Here is a 21,164-nt window from a genome sequence, read left to right as displayed (position 1 = left end):
CCCAAGAGACAGTTGTTACAGAACAACAAAGAAGGTGATGCACACTTCCAGTACATAGGTGCAAGGGGTAGTTCATGAATCCAACAGTATAGTTACAATCTAAACAAATAATATAACTCTCCTAGCTATTCAATAACCTGAGGCTTCTGTAGACTACACTAGAAGAGGTCAAAGAGTTCCAACGATTCAAGGAAGTTGTTTTGGTGACACTGTAGAAGAAGTTGTAAGATGCTCTAAAAGCGAAAAAGATCTGAGATGATGTACTCGATGTCTGACTTGAAGATTGGTTCCTAGAGAGCCAGTAATGCAGGAGAATAGCAGAATCCAACCAGATGAAGAGCAGAGCCCAAGGACAGGCTTCCTCTCATCTACAGGGAGGAAAGTCAAACACCTGGTCACACCATGGTTGATGTCTGTTTTAGACTGCCTTTACCTCAAATTCCACAGCAGATCATAGAAACCACTGTCAATCTTTGAATTTCAGGATCCTTGAATCCTGCAGTAGATCCTCGAATCCCACTGCAGCACACATATAGGGCATACTATCACACCTTTTGGGGTGCCTGCATGGAGAAAGGATTGGCTGTGCTGGTGATTGAAGGGTGGGTCACAAATGGACAGCACACATGTGGCAGCCACAGCACTGGTCAGCTTGACTCTTGCCACACCAATGGCAATGATATCCTGAGTGGCCATGCATAGAGCAAGAGGTGGAATGGGCAAACAATAATGGCCCACACCAGAAGTGGATGAGATTTGAGGTAAGCATTTGTAGGCGAGCCATCACTTAGTGGCCCTAGGTTCAGGCTGCCATGCCGAACAGAAGATGGTGAGCACAGACAGCAAAAGGGAGAGATGTGGTTACATAAGTACTACAGCACTTGCTTATCTGTGATAATTATATCTGTTAACAGTGAGAAATGAGCACTCAATGATACTGTTGAGATTAAGAAATGGAACTCTACTTATTTGAACTGCTGTGTGGTAGTGTCGAGCTGTCTCGCTCTCCCTCTCTAATCCATTCCCTTTTTCCACTAGGAAAAACCTTGAATGCTGGCTTACATTAACTTAAGTTGTAGAAGTGCATAATAGCTGTGATACCTTGCAACACTGTATATCTGTGCCTACTGTGCAAAAGGGGAAACTAGCTGTAATCTACATGAAAAGGACACTGGTCATCATTATCTATTTACTATGACCACCCAACATCTTTTTGTAGTAGAGTAGGTGTAACCAGGGTGACATGGTCACACGATATGTGTGTGAAATGTGCAGCAGATTTGTAAATTGTGGAGTGGCAAGTAAATGTTTATTGTTTGATGTAGGGTGTTGAAGTGACCTTTGTTCCAAGGAGCACTGTTAAGTTATATGGACATCAGATATGATCTATGTTAAAGGTACTCCAGGGGCCATATTATACATTGTGCAACGGGGTGCAGCGGGTGTGGACGGCCCCAGGGCACAATAGTATTACAGTGGGGGCCTCAGATGCTTGTGTTCCCCCTTCTGTAATACTGATAGTGCTGGTGCACATGCTATGCCAGCGTTATCATTAGAGGGCGTTCCCTTATTTACATGGGGTGCGGCCCTATGCAAATGAGGGAATCACTTTACCTCTGCAGTCTGCACCCGTTCTGTATTATGGATGTGGTCACAGAGGTAATCCTTCTTTTAGGAGGCTAACTGAAAGTGTGCCACTAAAAGGTGCTGCATTTTCAGTGCACCTCCTAAAGGCAACCCTCTGCAGGAGAGAAAGGTGGTCCCATCGACCCCCTCAGACATCCCCTGCAGGTGGTTGCAGTCACTGACTGCATCCACCTGCAAGGGGATCTCTCTTCAATCTTGAAAGTACAGGCAGGTGGCCGCCTGCCCTGAGGGCAGTTCAATCATTATAATACAGTGCACTGTCCTGGTTTGCGCTTGGCGCACCTTTTGAAAGGAGCACCATTGCACGAACAGGGAAACTGCGCTTTATTCATAATACGTCTCCAGATTTGTTCTGTGGGAAGGGAAGCTAAATGTGATTGTGGGAGCTGGACCTTAGATGTGATGTTTGTGATTGGGACATCAGATAAGGTATTTAAGAGGGTGAACAGAGTAGAATGGCTCATAGCTGAAATCCAAGGTTAAAATCTTCCACTGTTTCACTATTCCAGGTGGCAATTCATTGCTTTGGAACAAAAGGCATGCTAGACACCCAATATTTATCACGTTACGTATTTCATTATAGGCTAAACAAAATCCATTCATATTATAGTAGGCAAAATACGTTTCGTGCTCCCAATAAACTATTTCATGCCCAATTTGTAAGTCATTTAAAATGTGAACTTGGAGTCCATTAAGGCTATTCATTAAGTAAGTATAGTTCTGAAAAGACGAATCATGTGTTGGATACCAATTTATGAATGGATGATCCTTATTTAAATATATAACACAATAGAAATGAATAGAAGGGAAGAATTATTTGAATTGTGCAGAATGGACACTGAGATCAGAATGGCAAGGATTTAAAATATTATATGTGTGCTAGCGGTGCAAGATTTGATATGTATGATAGGGATGGCAGATAGAAGTGTGATAAGTCAGCCATATGTAATTCCTTTGGCAGGAACACCATATGGGATCTGTGGGGCAGTAGCAAAAGATGTTCTTTGTAGGTCTCGCATATACAAGACAACGCATCCGCTGTGTCTTTGAGACTTTTTGTTTACTGTTAGTGGACTTGGATCCTTCCATTTACCTACAATTTGTGTACTTCAAAGACACTCTCAATTGCTTCCTTTCTGCTGGTCAGTTCTGCAGTTGTATGTGACCCACTCCTAGAGTATGTCCCAAGTACTTGTGTCCTTACACTGCTACACTGCTCTCACTTTTGGGGCCTATTTTTATCTTTTGTTTGAGCCACTCTACAGAGCGCATCTTTCCTAGCTTGCTCTGCACTTTGCTTGTTGTTTTAGGCTGTGGAGCTTGACTCTGTCTGTACTATGAGTACTCACTATCTGTTAACAGGCCTTTACATTTTGTTCTTATCTTGTCTCATTTGTTGTGCATTCAAAGACAGATGTCAGGCTTTGTATTCCGAGAGAACTTGGTGTTTACTTTTCATTCTCTAACTTCAAAGTGAGAGAATGTATCTGATAATCCATCCTGCTAAGTAACCATGCGAGAAGATAGGTTGTAGTATGTTATTTTTTTCTAGCATGCAACAAAAATGAAATGTGCTGATATTTCAGAATTAAGTCAGGCTGAGAACAGTAGAAAAGAAGCACATTTGTTTTGTAATTTGCAAGTGTGGTGGAAAAATATATTTTAATACGATCAAAACAAATCAATACACTTGGTGATGACATTTGCACATATCATCATTTAAGTGCAGTAAAACTGTATGTCTGTTCAATTGGAAATGTGTTGTGTGTAATGGCAGTGGGTTATCACACCATGCACACTCCACACTCCGCCACTTCACTCCACTTTACACTTCTCCTCTCTACAGCACTCTACACAACTACACTCTACAACACTCTGCTCCACTCTATGCCCTTGCACTACATGCCATGCCACTCTACGCTACCCACTCCACTTCACGACACTCTACAACATGACTCGCCACTACACTTCACACCCCTACACTCTATGCCCCTCTACTCCATTTTACACCACTCCATTCTACCCAACTCCACTCCAATCTACCCAACTCAATCTACCCCACTCCACTTTACTACAATCTACCCCGCTCCACTACAATTTACTATTCCAATCTTCATACTCTATCCCACCCAATCTACTCTACTCCAATGTACCCCACTCCACCCTAATCTACCCCCACTCTACCCCAGTCTAATCTACCCCACTCTGTTCCACTCCAGTCTACCCCACTCTACTTCTCTACTTCACACCAATCTACCTTACTCCACTCTACCCCAATCTCTGCCACTCCACTCTGCTGTACTCCAATCTACCCCACTCCAATCTTGCCCACTCCTCTCTACCTCAGTCTACCATGCTCCACTCTACCCCAGTCTTACCCACTCCACTTCACTCCAATCTATCCTACTCCAATCTAACCCACTCCACCCCAATCCACCCCACTCCAGCATAGCCCAATTTACTCCACTACAAACTACTGCACCCCACTGTACCCCACTCAACCCCACTCCACTCCAACCTACCCGACTCCACTACAATCAATGCCACTTCAAACAACCCCACTCCAATCTACCCCAGTCTACCCCATCCACACTACCCCAATCCAACCACTACATTCCAATCTACCTCACTCGAAGAATGACACTCCACTCAACCTCAGTCCACCCCAGTCCAATCTTCGCCAATCAACCCTATTCAAATCTAACCCAACTAACGAACTCCCATCTACCAGAGTCCAACTATATCTATGCCTATCCACCCCAATCCACATAAATCTACCCTACGCCAATCTACTTCACTCCAATCTACCCCACCCCACTCCAGTCTATCTCACTCCACCCCAATCTACCTCACTCCACTCCAGTCTACCCCACTCCACCCCACCCTACTCTTTTCCACCCAATCTACCCCACTCCAGTCTACCTCACTCTACCCCAATACACCCTAATATATTCTTCCCCACTGTACTCCACTCCACTCTAAACTAATCGACTCCACTCCACATTACCCCAATCTACCCTACTCTACAGTAAATGAATCTACCCCACTCATTGTCACACCAATCTACCCTACTTCACGCTAATCCAATCCACCCCATACCACTCTGCCCTAATCTACCCACTCCAATCGACCCCAACCCACACCACCCCACTAATGTTTTGTCATGCTGAACAGCAGCCACACTGATGTACAAAATGGCAAAAATACATTGTCAAAGCCAATTGATCTGGCATAGTCGAGACCTATTGGCTTTGCCATGCTTGTTGTGAGAGTGATCACAGATATGATATGGACTGTGCAAATTTCACAGATGATCGCTGTGAGCAGGAGGTGGTAAATTGTGGTGCGAAGAGGGGGGCACAACATGATATTTGTAAGTAAGAGTGAACATTGCAATCTCACAATGAGCAAGAGAAATGGCTTATGTTCTTCTTTCCTTTCCTTGTATCTGCAGGGTTTTACCTTTCTTGCCACTCGCCCAATAGTTTTTCACCAGAGCTCTCTGGAGGCTCTCTTGGTTGTTCTTCATGAGAGGCATCTATCATGGCCAATATGTTATGAAGTAGATAATGAGTATTAGAGGACAAAAACACAGACACATTTAGTCTTATGTGTGGGTATCATATGTTTTTGCCATATTACTGGAGTGGTAACCATTTCCTCCTTACTGACCCTACGTTTGTAGACAATGCAGTGAGCTAACTAAAGGTAGTGCCAGTGGAATTATTGTGGCAGAGGAGTCTACGTTTTGTAGCAGAATTGTCTAAATGTAGCCGGAAAGGGCAAATTAATTGGCATCATGTGACACCTTTTGTAGTCTTATCTTCTCACAATTCTTAGTTTTAAACCAACTACATTGAAAAATACATAGGTTTCTTATGAAAGGAAATTATATATATATTCACCAAAACCTACTGAAAATGTTACTCGCCAACACGTAATGATTTTGTTTTACCTGGATGCTCATGAACACTATTTTATTAAAGCGTCCCTCTAATTCCAAGAGCAAAATAGTGTGTGCTACATAAGTGTGCACAGGTAGACTTGTTTTAGGTCGGTGCAGCACATTTGCTGCATTTAGCAGAAAACAATCTTCCTTGTATATGCTTATGGTAACACACACTGTTCTCTTCTTAGAATCAAAAAGAGAAATGTAAAAAAAGGTGTGGCTTTTATATCCTGCCTATCAAAGGTATATTTTAAGAATGGTCTTTGTTTTTTGTTTTTTTGTTTTTTAAAGCACATTTGGGCCTTCCAAGAACCTCTTTCCTATAAGAAAGAGCCCTGTAGAGCTGTAGACTACAGGCCGACTGGCCTTATGTTCCACCAGGCATTTCCCTGTGGGCCGGAGTCTTTACACACCCTTTTTTTGAAAGCCATGGCGCTCTTGGTGCACCTGAAGCTTTCCAAAGCCCCACGAAGGGTGTTCAAAAGAGAGAAAGAAAGGGATGGAGAAAGGAATAGAGAAAGGAAGAGAGGGCTGAAGAGAGCTAGAGATCGGAGAGGTGACATAATGGAGAGAAAGGATGGATATTGAGAGGGAGAGAGAGACCAAGCAGAATAAGTAAGCAGGGATGATTTCAACATTTTGGTCAGGACTTGTTTTGTTTCCCAGTAAGTCCCTGCCAACATATGTTGCTTATGTATAAGGTGAGTGGCATGTTATAAGGGACTGTGAAATTTAAGACATAAGACCTTAAAAAGAGAAATATAATAGTGCTTTTATGTATTCTAAGCGCCCTCTTGAAGTAACTGCTGATCTAACAGTGGTGTATCTGGCATAGCACGAGTTTTCACGAATAAGGAAACAATATTTTTTGTGAAAACAAAGAAATCATTGTTTCATTTGGGAGAGATCAGGCCCACTTAAACAACCGTACTCAACCTGATGGTCTTTTAACTGCTTGAGATGTAAGAGGGAGAAAACAATCGCAATTTAAATCTCAATACAGTGTAACCAATTTAGTTACACAGTAACCACTAGACCACTAAATATTGGTATTAGTAAAGTGTTATTATCAATTCAGAAATAAATAGATATAAATCAGTCTCTTGCATTCCAGTATAGAAATACGGGACAAACAGAACAAGTCCAAATCTCCTAAAGAGATTTACCCTTTATTACAAGAAACATATGATTAATTCTATTATAATAATACAAGAAAAAAGGAAAAAGAATTGGACGTTAAATTGCATCCATTGATTCTCAAAAGTTAACCATGAGCTCGCTATCGTTTCTAACACTACTTTAAAGGGACAACCCTAAAATAAGAAGCATTACTATTAGAAAATAATAAAGTGTCAGCTGTCAGAGCCTTCAGTGGAACAAACTCCAACCAACATTCAAGTAGCATTAAGCCACTGAAAGCAGAAGAAGAGGTCTGTACCTCATGAAGTCCTAAGATGTCTCTCTGTCCCTCACTACGTTACAGCATAAGATATTAGTTGCATTCAAGATAAACTCGGCTAACCTTCCAAGTTTCCAGCACAAATTGAGTACAGGCACCAGCTTTCCCAAATCAATAAATTGCTTCTTCATTAGCCCTTGGCCATTCTTCTCCCCCTCCATGAGAACTCGTTTACCTGCTAGTTATCACATTTCTCCTTGCCAAAATTCATCTTCTCATACCTTGCTGTCTCACTAATAACACAACATTCTCTTTGACTAAATAATGAAGCTTTCTCCACACCTGCAGTCGAAACTAAATATGCATTCCACACTGAAAGGAAAAATACAATTCAAATGTCAGACTTTGAATGTGAGATTGTGCTGTACCTATACATGAGGCTTAAAAAATTATGCCATCTTAATGGTGCATGTTGTTACAAATACTGGCACATTACTAAACACACAGCTAACATAGCTTTTTTAATGAATGAATAACTGCAAAAGATTATGAAAAATGTAATTTCAAAATAAACTAACAAATATAATTTTGAGTTACATGTATAAATATAAACATTAAACTGCACCTACATTTCATATCATCAGTATTACAATGATACACGTTATGAGCTTAGTTCTCTCCTGTAATGTTAATGTATCAGTATTTCAGATATTTCTATTGGTCACATTTCTATGCACACAATCTATAAACTTGAATAAGTTTACTTGTGGAAGTCTTTAAATATGCAATACCCCATCTTCTTTTAGTGTCACTAATTACGCATGATATATTCGAGAGCTGACTACTCATGATTATGATGCACTCCTACAGTATCTCAGGATAGAATCAAAATTTCGCTGTTCCGTGATATTTAAATATCTAAAGATTTCGACAAAATCCCTTTCCCAGTCCATGAAATGGAGAAATTTAATACTGCCTCTGAAAAGTGTCATGCGTTAGCACCAGTTTAACACATAAATGCAGCAATCAACTACTGAAGGTGGGCAGTTTTATTTCTATCATTATTATTGCATATTCAATAAACAAAATATCATAATCCATAGCACTATATGTTAATAAATAACCTTAAAACACATGTAATAAAAATTAAGATTATAACATAACAGTCAGTATTATAAAACATCAACCAATGTAGTGTGACCTTGGAGAGATAAAAAAAGATGCAGACTGTATTGTTTGTATTTGGTAAAAGGTGAATATAATATTTTCTGTAGGGATCAGATACATAAATCACTTGATGAACAGTCTTTAATGGTACTATACTGCAGGCTCTGTCAGCCTTAACTCAGAATAAAGAAAAATGAAATGTAAATACTGTTATCACATTTTCAAGGAGGTTGGTACTATTAAATATCTCAATGGGATCAGGGAGGAATAAGTAGGTGCCTGTAAAGGCCAAAGTATAATACTAAGGGAGGAGCATAGATTTGAACTTTGATATTTTCTTCATTTTAAGTTTAACCTCTTTTAAGGAAATCTTCTGACGTGACCATGTCAGATTTACCTCTGAGTTACAGAGTAAGTTCATTATAAAGAAATATGGCCCCATTTTTTATTCCTTTCAGGCACCTCCCAAAGAAGGGATTGGACAGATAAAGAGTGAATGAGCCCAACTCTCCATAAATTGAATAAAGGAAACTAAACACATCATACATTATCATACATCTATGACTTAAACCCTATTTAAATCATACATTTTCACGTGAAGTACTCTCTCTAACATTTAAATACCGAGGATTAGCTACCTCAAGATATTTCAAATTCAGCATTAAGTTTACTTTTTTATAAACTAGAACAGTAATGAAGAACAGCGGCAATGATGACATTAACCACCTTCAAACCATAAAGTAAGAATCTGTTGTATTTTGAAAAAGAAAATGAACCCCAATATCAGATTGATGGGTTTTATCATTTAATGAAGCCAATTATTTAGACCAAGATAGATAAGAGGAAATGCTAATGGCCAAATAATTGTTTTTTTTTAATGGTCTCTGAGCTTTTAACTTTATGTGGCCAAGAAAATCCTCTCAGATCTACTAAATGTCATAATTTTTGTTTTAGGTATATTCATCCTAAGATCATTTTCTTTACAATACTGGGAAATAAAATCCAAGATCCACTGAAACTCAATAGGGGTGACATAATTCTTTGCTGTTTAAATGTTAGAGGGATAGCATTTAAGCATGGCAACTAGGAAAATAGATCGATCAGACATATAGTTTAAGCTATGGGGCAAGATGCAGTCCTGCTTGACACCAGTGCTGGTTGGCATCTGATTTATATATTCCAAGTAATTATCAATTTGTATTTGCACCCACGACGATTCATGTAGCTTTTACATAAAATACAATAGCATCTGGCTAATGTTCTGGGCTTTCTTCTTAGTCTAAAGTCTCTTCTGTCAACCCTGTTAGAAACATTACTAAAATCAATGAAACAGCAATAGACTGCAAATGTATTAATTTGTACTACCTTACCAGCACATGGGCGAATAAAATCTTCAGTTGTTGAGATGTACATGATTGTAATTTGTGATTAAATTTATATAAATAAATATTACACAAAAGGAAACCTGATCAACCGTAGAATCTCTGAAAATAAAGTAGCCCACCATTCCAGCAGGTCACAAGGAAATTCATTTTTTTTATTTATTTTTTTATTTTATTTTATTATTTTTTTTAAACCTGTTTTTATGCAATGAGAATTTTATGGTTCCATAACTGTTTTACTGCAATCTTTTATGACTGAAAAAATGTCGAAATAAAGATTTTGAAATGAAATGAAATTAATTCAACTTTGGGTGGGTGTAATTGACTGGGGCATGCTAGTCTTTTTACTTGTGCCACAATCAGGGTGGATGTTTTTTGCTGAGTCAGCTCAAAAGATATATCAAGAAGAAATACCCATTCTTGTTCCTCCTATTTTGGTGTATTTGACAGTAACTTTATACATCTTTATAGCAATCATTACGTTATTTTGTGTGTTGGTAAATGTGCTTAATGCACAAGGTATGAATAGAAGAGTTTTTTTACTTTTAATGTAGTCACCTTTAAACCAAGATTTAGAAGAGGAATAAAATGTAGAATTACTGCAGAGGCAGGGGGTGGGGTGACGGTCTACTGATGGTGGGCTTGTCACTACACAAGCAAATACAGAGACAATATTACACATATCCCCAAACTAAAAGCTTGTCAACAACATTGATCTTATAAAGGTCTTATCTATACTGTTCGACCAGGTTAGAATTGTATGCAAATTAGCAAGAGTTCTCTTTATGACATCATTGGTTTGGATGCCACAGATAGAACTGGGCTTGTTTCTAACTAGTACAGGCTCTTTCATCCAAGAGAAAACAACATGCTATAAGAAAATGGTTGTTATGGATGAATAGATAATCATAGACTTGGTCAGAAAACCAGCCATAGACACACGTATAGTCAAAGAAAGCACAGGGACTGCAGAGAGATATATGGGTGAAGACAAGAGGTGGATACATTGGGAATCTGTCCTTCACTGATCTCTGCTACACACTCATAAGCTTACAGTAGAGCTCTTTGCCACCAGGATTACTTCTGGGTTTACGAAACAAAGAGGGACGAAGTCAAATGGATCCTTGCAGGCATAGAAATTAACATCATAGTCTTCAGTCCCAAATAGGAAACAGTTGAAATCACATGTAAACACAGTAGGAAGGTGTACATATTACAAAGACAATAGGTTTACATGCAAGGGGATCACATATTCCTTTAGTGGGAGTGAGATCTACATTCAATAAAAGAAAAGATACAAAATAACTTCTTGATGTTAGTTCTATTTGAAATGAGAAAATTGTTAGGACTGGGAACTAAACTTAATGTCATTAAACCAGGCCCAGTGCACCACTAGTGGTCTTTACACTGTCATGAGTCCGCCTTTAGGGTTTTCAATGGAAGCCGGCATAGCTCTGATGCTGAAGACAGTATAACCTTCAAATGTTAAATAAGATATGTGCCCGTATTCCTGCAGACACTCCAAATCATAATTCTGAAGGTAGTTGTTGACTTCTCATTTTGCTTAAGTCTGCAATATTTCATTTGCATATTTGCTTTGGAAGACATACATGAGTTAGGTCTCTTATTTTATAATCATTCTTGTGTATGGGTGGTGAATTGTTTATTCAAGAACCCCGCCAGTACAATTCAAGCTGGTCCAGGTGTCACCAGCCTAATCACTTGTTCGTTGTCCAAAATATAGATTACCTCTCAGATATAATTGATGGGTATAAGTGGTTCGCTATAGAAGCATTATACAGACTTGAACCAGTAAGGGTACTGAATCATGCATCTAGAGAGTTGTGGCAAAACTGATCCACAGTATTATGTAGAGCATTAATTTAAGGTGGTTTTAAATCAGCTGGATACTCAGGTTATATTTGTATGCCCAATCGCGGAAATGAGGAGAAAGTTGTCTGGCAGACACAAAGGATATTGTTGTGTTGTACAGAGTAAACCGAGTGCATTTTTTCTGTGGGCCAATTTTTGCCTCCAGGAATCCTACCCTTTCACAATAACTTGTGTTAATATTGGTTAGGTCTAGTATTGTATTTAACAATTTCATTATATTTCCCCTGTTAAAGCTATCAAAAGGCCCTCCGGGTGAAAAAGAGAACTACATTTTAATTCATATGACTTACCACACCGGATTTTTTCTTTCTATTAATATTTGGAGATGGTTAATGTGAGTTGAACAACTTAACATGTAGGTCAATGGACAGTGCGAATTTGGAGGATCTACCACCTTTATTAGAATTATTTAATTTCTTGCCTTTGAAAAATATTAGTTGCCCATATTAGGCAATTGGCATCCCTATTAATGATATTTGCTGCAGAAGGGGTTCATGACTGGAAGCTATGGATGTCACGCCTTAAAGGCATTATCCTCTGATTAGCTGCTTTTAGAGTTTCCACCATTTGTACTTGAGTGTATTTATCAACATGCCAATTAACACCTTTTTCCAATTACCAACCACAAAGCTGGACTTGACCATTTTTTATTTGATTTTTGATTGATGGCTTGCAAACTAATAAACTCTTGTGTCCCAAATTCAAAGGGGAATGCTGAAAACATGTTTACTTAATTTTTTAGATTAACATTATTTAAATCAAATGTAACTATTGTGTATTCATTTCTCTTACACTTTCATCATTAACCACCTTAATGTGTCTTCCTTTTTAGGGTGTGTTGAAGTTTGACATGGAGTGTTTTAAAAAATATGGAAAAATCTGGGGGTAAGTCCTAGTTAGTGGTCTATGATATCTGTTTGTCTCAGTCTTTGTTAACATTTTGGAGGTGTGGCAACACCACAGGGTTAAAATGTATTCTCATGGTACATATTGAGTCTGGGGGGAATGTATGTAATACAAGTCTCACATTTGGCCCTTTCATTCAATGAGTATATCATGCTGCTTTACCAATGGCTCATATTCACGAATAAACAATAATTAACCTGTGATAGGCTGGTTTAATTTTCAGAATTAAATAGCCATCTTTAAATTGTCTTTTACAGAGCAAAATGAGCAACAATCCACACATATGAAAAGTAGAACTCTATTGAAAGCAAAGTGTCAGGCAATCAATGTTTTCTTCTTTTGTGAAAATCAAAGCAGTTGTTATAAAGATACTTGTGATATTGCTTGTCATAAATATCTATTTAGTACTCTCATATGAGATTGAATATTTACTAACAAAGTCGTAACATGTTGGAAAATCTTGAATAATGCATTAGGATGAAATAACTTCAGAAATTAACATATTTTGTCCCTTAAGTACAACAACCTAGGACAGACATTTTGGCATCATGGTGCTCAGTACCAATTAAATAGGCGAAAACATGTGACATTGCTAGCATTGCCTTCAAAACAATGGTATGGGAGGTCAGTGGACCAACCTACAAGGAGAGAAGGGAGACCTTTCTGTTACTCAAACAAAGAAAAAGAATATGTTCTCCTAAAACGAAAGTTACAAAACCAATAGGGGTATCTCTGCGTAGTCGAAAAAGCTCAGGTGTGCTTCACAAATAGACCCCACCACTGCACATACAAATATGGGATGGTTTTGTAGCATTACCAGCATTGACAGCGTTTGGTGATATTCAATTGATTTTGGGAGTGGAACTGTGGAACGAAAATGTATCTTACATCGTAAATAGGCATGTACACCTGCTCTGAGTGCCTGACTGCATGTGAAACTGGCACCCTGTGTTTTATTTTGCTGATGGCGTCACACTTGCCTAGCGTGTGCACAGAGGCTGAGGCCAATGCCTGTCCCTGACAGCATGAGATTAAGGACCTGTCCTGTGACCTAAAGGGAGGCGCACCAAATAAGCCCTCAGATCAGACAAAGGACTACTGTCCTTGCCCTGATTATATTGCATCAAACATTGGTGGCTTCATCAGGCCCGGACTGGCCGTTGCGGGCACTGGCAATCCCCCGGTGCGCCGCAAGGGTGGGGGCCGGTTTTGGGCCGCTCGGGCCGTTTTTGTTACAGGGCTGTTTTGCAGCGTTGCTGCAAAAACGGCCCTGTAGCAAAATCGGCCGAAAACAGACCCCGACAAAGAGCTCGGCGGCACCCCGCCCCCCCCCCCGGGGTGGGGGACACCGTCCAAGCACTTTGCCAGGGCCGGTTTTGGTTCCCAGTCTGGCCCTGGGCTTCATACCATGTTTTGGGAATTTGTAGTGTGGCCAGATCATATTTCTGTGACAGTGAGATGGCAGTGTACTGACCCCTCTGTCCTCTGTTCCTCTTTCATGAGAAATGCAGAAAATTGTACTAACATTCTGTGTGTATGTTGTGTGTTTCTATGTGCAGTGCCTTTGTAGCATGTCACAGGATGGAGGGTGAGGATAGCTTCCCCAGAGAGTGGAAATGTACTGTCTGCATTTCTGTGCCTGGAGGGTGGAGACCTAGACACTAAAGTGATTAGGATGGGGACAGAGCTACTTTTATATATTCAATGTGGGCCTTATTAGCAAAGGACTGCTAATTAGTTCATAGTTCACTGCCATCCAGCAGATGGTAGGGATGAAAGATGGGACTGCTAAGGAAGCCGTGGTCCACTGGTATTTGGTTCAGAGACTGCTTTGGTGGCATTAGCATAGAGAGTCTGGATGCCTGTGCTTGTCCTTTGCATTGAGCCCATCAACTAGGCCTGATAGTAGCTGCCAGAGCCGACTAGTCCAGTCAAGTGGATTCCCTGTTGGTGAGTAGAATATTCCCCAAGGTGAGCTCAGCCTAACTTGATTCTATCACGCAGCAGATTCTGTGGCAAAACTCAGCCAGAACCACCTGGTTTGTAAGTATGGCACACGTCCATCACCTCTTGTGAGTCCCTTCTACTCTGTGTCCCCATTTATACAAGATGCCCACTTGTTTCATGTGTTTCACATTTCACCCTGCACACTCCCTTGCATCCTGTTCCTCAGATCCGTACTGTGCATAGCTGGCTATGCTGAAATGATTATTTGATAGAATCTTGTGCTTCCGACTAAACTACTGCTGTATGTGTTTAAAAGAAACACACAAAGTTAATGCCATACGAAACCTGTTTTTGTGTGTGTGTGTGCTTTCTTCACTACTGTTTCATGTGCTGTACATGTTCTTTATGTACAAGTGAAGCCTGCATCCTGTGCTGCACTTGCACACTACACCTCTTCCTCCTTCTTGAAGCTCCCCATTGAGTACTGCAGGGCTCACCCTTGCAGCCAGTACAATAGTGTTCACCTAAAATTCACCAACAAAATACATTCACAGCATGGGTATCAATAGTACAAGCATCCCAACAGGAAGGATTGTTACAGCACGGGTAGCAGCAGTGTACGGTTATTCTGTCTCTCTCTCCCTAACTCTCTCTCTGTCTCGCTCTATCTCTGTCTCTCTCTCTCTCTGTCTCTCTCTCACTGTCTGTCTCACGCACACAAACACAAAAATTCACAAGTGGATCAAAGGCAGCAGAAGAAATCATTGGCAGCCGCAGTAAGCATTGGCAGCTGCATATCATTTGTCACCTCTTTTGTGTTTCATGCACAGCTTGCGAGAGGTTTTTAAAGATATAAATAAAAAAAAGGATTGCCATTGCCAGTGCTTGTTTACCGGGGCATTAGCAGTTGATATGAACCTCTAGATATGGATGTACTTAAACCACAGCTTTCCAAACTTTTTATGGTGGGGACACAATTTTGGAGATGCATCATTATGGGACCAGTAAGGCAGTGTAGCGAGCGAATGTAGCGTAGCGAGCCCAAACTACCTAAGGGTGGTTCTGGGGGGTGGGGTTCTCACTCACTCTGTCTGTCTCCCCCTCTCTCTCTCTGTAACTGTCTCCCTCCCTCTGTCTATATTCCTCTCTCTCCCTCTGTCTCCCTCCCTCTCTCTCCCTATGTCTCCCTCCCTCTCTCTCCATTTGTCTCCCTCCCCCTCTCTCTCCCTCTGTCTGTCTCTGTCTTTCTGTCTTTCTCTGTCTGTTTCCCTCCCTCTGTCTGTCTCCCTCTGTATCCTTCTCTCTGTATACCTCCTTCTGTCTCAATCCCTCTGTATCCGTCCCTCTGTCTCCCTCCCTGTCTCTGTCTCCCTCTCTCTGTTTCCCTCTCTCTCCCTGTCTTCCTCCCTCTATCTCACTGTCTCCCTCCCTCTGCCTTTCACCCTCTGGCACCTCACCCCAGCTTCCAGGGCACACACAGTTGCACCCCGAGTACTACGTAAGTCTTTAAAGGACTGTTTACTCGTTAATGGGGCTTTGCTGTGAATCTCCCACCGCCCCCCCCAGAGCAGAGTGTCTCGGAGTCTGCGCTGCTGTGGCTGACTCCGAGACACTCTTTCAAAGGAATGCCTCCTAATTAGCAGTTAAGTGCTAAGTACCTCATCCTGCGACACACCCACCACTTGCAGGCGACACAGTACTGTGTAGGGGCACACAGTTTGGAAAGCTCTGACTTAAACAGGTATTTCATGACATTACACTACCTCAGGTTTATGTTTCTCCATTGGGATCTTGCCCACTTAGTGCTCTGCAGAGGTAACACTTTGTGAAAATACTTCTATGGCCAAGCTCTATTTATCTGGAATCTCCAACTCTAAAAGCTTGCCAGTGTTTACTCCCAAAGAATGGCAATCAATGCTTGGCCACCTGCCAAGAACTTTACACACCATGATTATGCGGAATGTCTTGAAACACCACAAGTCTCAGGTAAGTAGCCAACATTTATTGCAAAAGTCATCTACACAACCAGCAGGGCTGGCAACTGCAAGTAACTGCCTCTCCCTTTCAAAACATCACACCTTCGCATTCTATGTGTTTTGTCACAGTTGTCTTGGTGGCATTGTACAGAATTCTAAATTCAGAGCCCAGCACTTCTCTTCCCTTATAAAACAAAAAATGAAGTAAAAGGAACCCCCACCCAAAAGCAAATGAAAGAAAAAACAAATAAAATTAAATAAATATACATGCACAAATGACAAGTAGGGTGTTGACAAAACTAACTTGAATACAGTACACAGCCCTTCATAATCCAAAATACTTAATCATGACTAAACCTTAGTTAAAAACAAAATTTCACCCGTCAAACATAAAAAAGATTTTTTTTTTACTCTTATGCTTAGACATAGCCATTGAACTTTGCAGGTGGTCTTTTCTCCTCTTGCGAACTCAGACTACTTACACCCACACCCAAGGATGAAGACTTTCCCTGGTTGGTAAGAGGGACTCCCACCGCTCTTTGGGGTCCATTAGGATGGCGGGCGGATTGCGATCTGCCTGCCATCCTTGCCCTGAAGTCCCCCCGCCATATTAGGATGGCGGGGGTGGCCGGGGCGGACGGAAAGACCTAACGTGGTGGCGGTGTCTATTAGACACCGCCAGCCATATTAGGATGGTGCAAAATGGATGCCGCCACGGAAAGGCATGCGGTCTTCACTTCGGGGCCCCCCGGCGGGCCCCTGAAGTGAAGTAGAGGTGGGGGGTGCACACGGGGGGTACCTGTGGTACCCCCCAGCATTTGCATTGACAAAGCGGCAGGCACTGCGCGGTGCCTGCCTCTTTGTCAATGCAAATGCAACAATGCATGTTTAGCTTTCTGGTGGGCGGTGCTGAGAGCACCGCCCACCACAATGCTAAACATGCATGATGCGCCCGCCACTGTGGCGGGCGCATCCTAATCCCCCCCCCCCGGGACACCCGCCCTTATGGCGGGCGGTCCCTAAGACCGATAGGATGGCGGGCGGACCATCCTAATGGACCCCTTTGTTTGGACTGTTTCTCTTTGTTGCACATCACTTAGTTTAAGCACCCAAACTTTGCCTGCCCTTAGATTTATGCCAGGCAGTTTCAAATTGACGCATTCTCCAACTTCGAAATCCACCTGTTGTGTACCTTTTATTGCATCCTTGCTCTGATGTTCTCTTGAGCGTTTTCACAACTGTCCTTCACCTGCTTACATTTCTCTTCCGATACCATCAAATAACTCATCAAGGGCCTGACCAGCTTGGTCGCAGCAAACCGACCCTTTAATAATGCAAACGGTGACACATTTGTGGTGGCGTTAGGTGTAGTGCAAATAGCGCACATCAAATCTTTGAGCTCTTTCTTCCAATCCAGACCATTAGCCTAAGACTACTGAATATTGTGCCTGATAACTCTTTTGACATCCCCTACCAAGCCATTGCTGTGGGGATGGTACAAAGAGGTTGTTACGTGCTTTATACCCCAATGGGACATTCATTTCTGGGACTCCTTTGACAGAAATTGCACCCCATTGTTAGTGATGAGCATCACAGTGGCACCCTCTCTCAAAAACAAGGACTGTAAAAATTCTATCACCTCCTCAGTATTAGCCGATCTAACTAACTTAATATAATTTGTTATCATTTTTATGTATTTTAGTATATATTTTAGTTGTATATAATATAAATTGTTTGTTTGTGATATTATTTTTTATGTGTTTTAATATCGTTTGTAAAATGTTAGTTGTTTTTAATTGATTATTGTACTTTTTAGCGCCGTAGCAGGTTGTGTGGTTTAAAGGGGTAAAAGATGTAAAGTAAATTAATTATGATTCATTTGATCATTTATTTGATTTATTATTTATGATTTAATTGATAATTAATTATGTATATTCTGTACTTATTTTATTTTTAAATTACGTTTTACGTGTGGGTTGTGGGCTTAGTAGGGGTATAGAGTTGGAAGTAATGTAATAATAATTAAATAATAATACATGTTTTATTATTAATTATATAATTGATAATTATGTTAATTGTGTAATTAATTATTTTTTTTTTTTGTAGGCTCTGTAAGGGGAAGGGTTGGAAGGGAATTATAATAATTAATAAGCAATGTTATTTAATATTTATTATGTATTTGATAACTAATAATGTAAATGCTGTTATGATATTTTAAAGTTATACATCAGGTGTGGGTTGTTAGGTTTATAGGGGTAAAGGGTAGGCAGTTAATTAAAAATAATTAATTTATTATTAGTTAATTATTATTGATTGCTAATATTGTGGTGGGAGCGTGTTGTATGCAGCTCTGTTCTTAAAATTTTAAACTGTTGAATTGTAAAGCTGGTTTTGAACCTGTTTGCTTTGTACTCGTTTATTTTGACAAAAACGCTGTTTTTAAACCACTGTCTGCATTTGCACTTTAAAGCACGTTGATTTTACAAACGGTTAGCTTTGCACTTATCTTTGAGGTGCGCTGACTCCCCGGTCCACCGCAGCTTTTATTGCTGATTGATGTGGAGGGAGGAATAGCGCTGGCACTTCCTGGTCGTTCCACGACGGGCGGCCATCTTGTCAGGGTGTCGGTCTAGTCTCCCAGCCCTCCCTGAGTATTAAAGAACCTATCCTCCTCGCGCCCCCCCATTGATTGCTAATATTGTGGTGGGAGCGTGTTGTATGCAGCTCTGTTCTTAAAATTTTAAACTGTTGAATTGTAAAGCTGGTTTTGAACCTGTTTGCTTTGTACTCGTTTATTTTGACAAAAACGCTGTTTTTAAACCACTGTCTGCATTTGCACTTTAAAGCACGTTGATTTTACAAACGGTTAGCTTTGCACTTATCTTTGAGGCGCGCTGACTCCCCGGTCCACCGCCGCTTTTATTGCTGATTGATGTGGAGGGAGGAATAGCGCTGGCACTTCCTGGTCGTTCCACGACGGGCGGCCATCTTGTCAGGGTGTCGGCCTAGTCTCCCAGCCCTCCCTGAGTATTAAAGAGCCTATCCTCCTCGCGCCCCCCCTATTGATTGCTAATATTGTGGTGGGAGCGTGTTGTATGCAGCTCTGTTCTTAAAATATTAAACTGTTGAATTGTAAAGCTGGTTTTGAACCTGTTTGCTTTGTACTCGTTTATTTTGACAAAAACGCTGTTTTTAAACCACTGTCTGCATTTGCACTTTAAAGCACGTTGATTTTACAAACGGTTAGCTTTGCACTTATCTTTGAGGCGCGCTGACTCCCCGGTCCACCGCAGCTTTTATTGCTGATTGATGTGGAGGGAGGAATAGCGCTGGCACTTCCTGGTCGTTCCACGACGGGCGGCCATCTTGTCAGGGTGTCGGTCTAGTCTCCCAGCCCTCCCTGAGTATTAAAGAACCTATCCTCCTCGCGACCCCCATTGATTGCTAATATTGTGGTGGGAGCGTGTTGTATGCAGCTCTGTTCTTAAAATTTTAAACTGTTGAATTGTAAAGCTGGTTTTGAACCTGTTTGCTTTGTACTCGTTTATTTTGACAAAAACACTGTTTTTAAACCACTGTCTGCATTTGCACTTTAAAGCACGTTGATTTTACAAACGGTTAGCTTTGCACTTATCTTTGAGGCGCGCTGACTCCCCGGTCCACCGCCGCTTTTATTGCTGATTGATGTGGAGGGAGGAATAGCGCTGGCACTTCCTGGTCGTTCCACGACGGGCGGCCATCTTGTCAGGGTGTCGGCCTAGTCTCCCAGCCCTCCCTGAGTATTAAAGAGCCTATCCTCCTCGCGCCCCCCCTATTGATTGCTAATATTGTGGTGGGAGCGTGTTGTATGCAGCTCTGTTCTTAAAATTTTAAACTGTTGAATTGTAAAGCTGGTTTTGAACCTGTTTGCTTTGTACTCGTTTATTTTGACAAAAACGCTGTTTTTAAACCACTGTCTGCATTTGCACTTTAAAGCACGTTGATTTTACAAACGGTTAGCTTTGCACTTATCTTTGAGGCGCGCTGACTCCCCGGTCCACCGCAGCTTTTATTGCTGATTGATGTGGAGGGAGGAATAGCGCTGGCACTTCCTGGTCGTTCCACGACGGGCGGCCATCTTGTCAGGGTGTCGGTCTAGTCTCCCAGCCCTCCCTGAGTATTAAAGAGCCTATCCTCCTCGCGCCCCCCTATTGATTGCTAATATTGTGGTGGGAGCGTGTTGTATGCACCTCTGTTCTTAAAATTTTAAACTGTTGAATTGTAAAGCTGGTTTTGAACCTGTTTGCTTTGTACTCGTTTATTTTGACAAAAACGCTGTTTTTAAACCACTGTCTGCATTTGCACTTTAAAGCACGTTGATTTTACAAACGGTTAGCTTTGCACTTATCTTTGAGGCGCGCTGACTCCCCGGTCCACCGCAGCTTTTATTGCTGATTGATGTGGAGGGAGGAATAGTGCTGGCACTTCCTGGTCGTTCCACGACGGGCGGCCATCTTGTCAGGGTGTCGGTCTAGTCTCCCAACCCTCCTAATCTACAAAGCCCCTGATTTCTAGCGCAGCGGAGACGCGCAGCGGAAGCGCCGAAGAGGCGCCAAAGAGAAGCCAGTCTGTGCCAGTCCGTGACAGGACGGGGCCTAGGGCCAGGATAGTGGTTCCTGCACCAGTAAGTGATAACGTTATGATAACATACACTGCTGCCGCCCTACGTCATGTACTAACAAACATTCGTGGTGACTGTGTGTGCAACCAAGTACAATTTTTAGAAGGTCCCTTCTCATGTAAAAATTGTCGTTTTCAGAGTCTGAATGCTTCGCTCCGGCTGGAGCAATTAGCCATGTCCGCTTCCCCTGCCCCTATCAACACCGGTCCCCGTAATAAATGCCTGCTATGCAACATTA

General features: G+C 41.4%; 1 protein-coding gene across 1 annotated transcript in view; it reads left to right on the top strand.

Moving 5' to 3' along the window:
* LOC144786060 (cytochrome P450 3A21-like) overlaps positions 1 to 21,164 on the top strand; it is a 261,578-nt gene that overhangs the window by 30,983 nt on the left and 209,431 nt on the right. Inside the window, exon 3 of the mRNA XM_078665005.1 lies at positions 12,270 to 12,322. Coding sequence (XP_078521131.1) covers positions 12,270 to 12,322 — 53 coding nt within the window. The remainder of the gene's footprint in view (positions 1 to 12,269; positions 12,323 to 21,164) is intronic.

Source organism: Lissotriton helveticus, chromosome 10, assembly GCF_964261635.1.
Source record: "Lissotriton helveticus chromosome 10, aLisHel1.1, whole genome shotgun sequence".
Classification (NCBI taxonomy): domain Eukaryota; kingdom Metazoa; phylum Chordata; class Amphibia; order Caudata; family Salamandridae; genus Lissotriton; species Lissotriton helveticus.
This window is presented reverse-complemented; position numbering and strand designations above follow the sequence as displayed.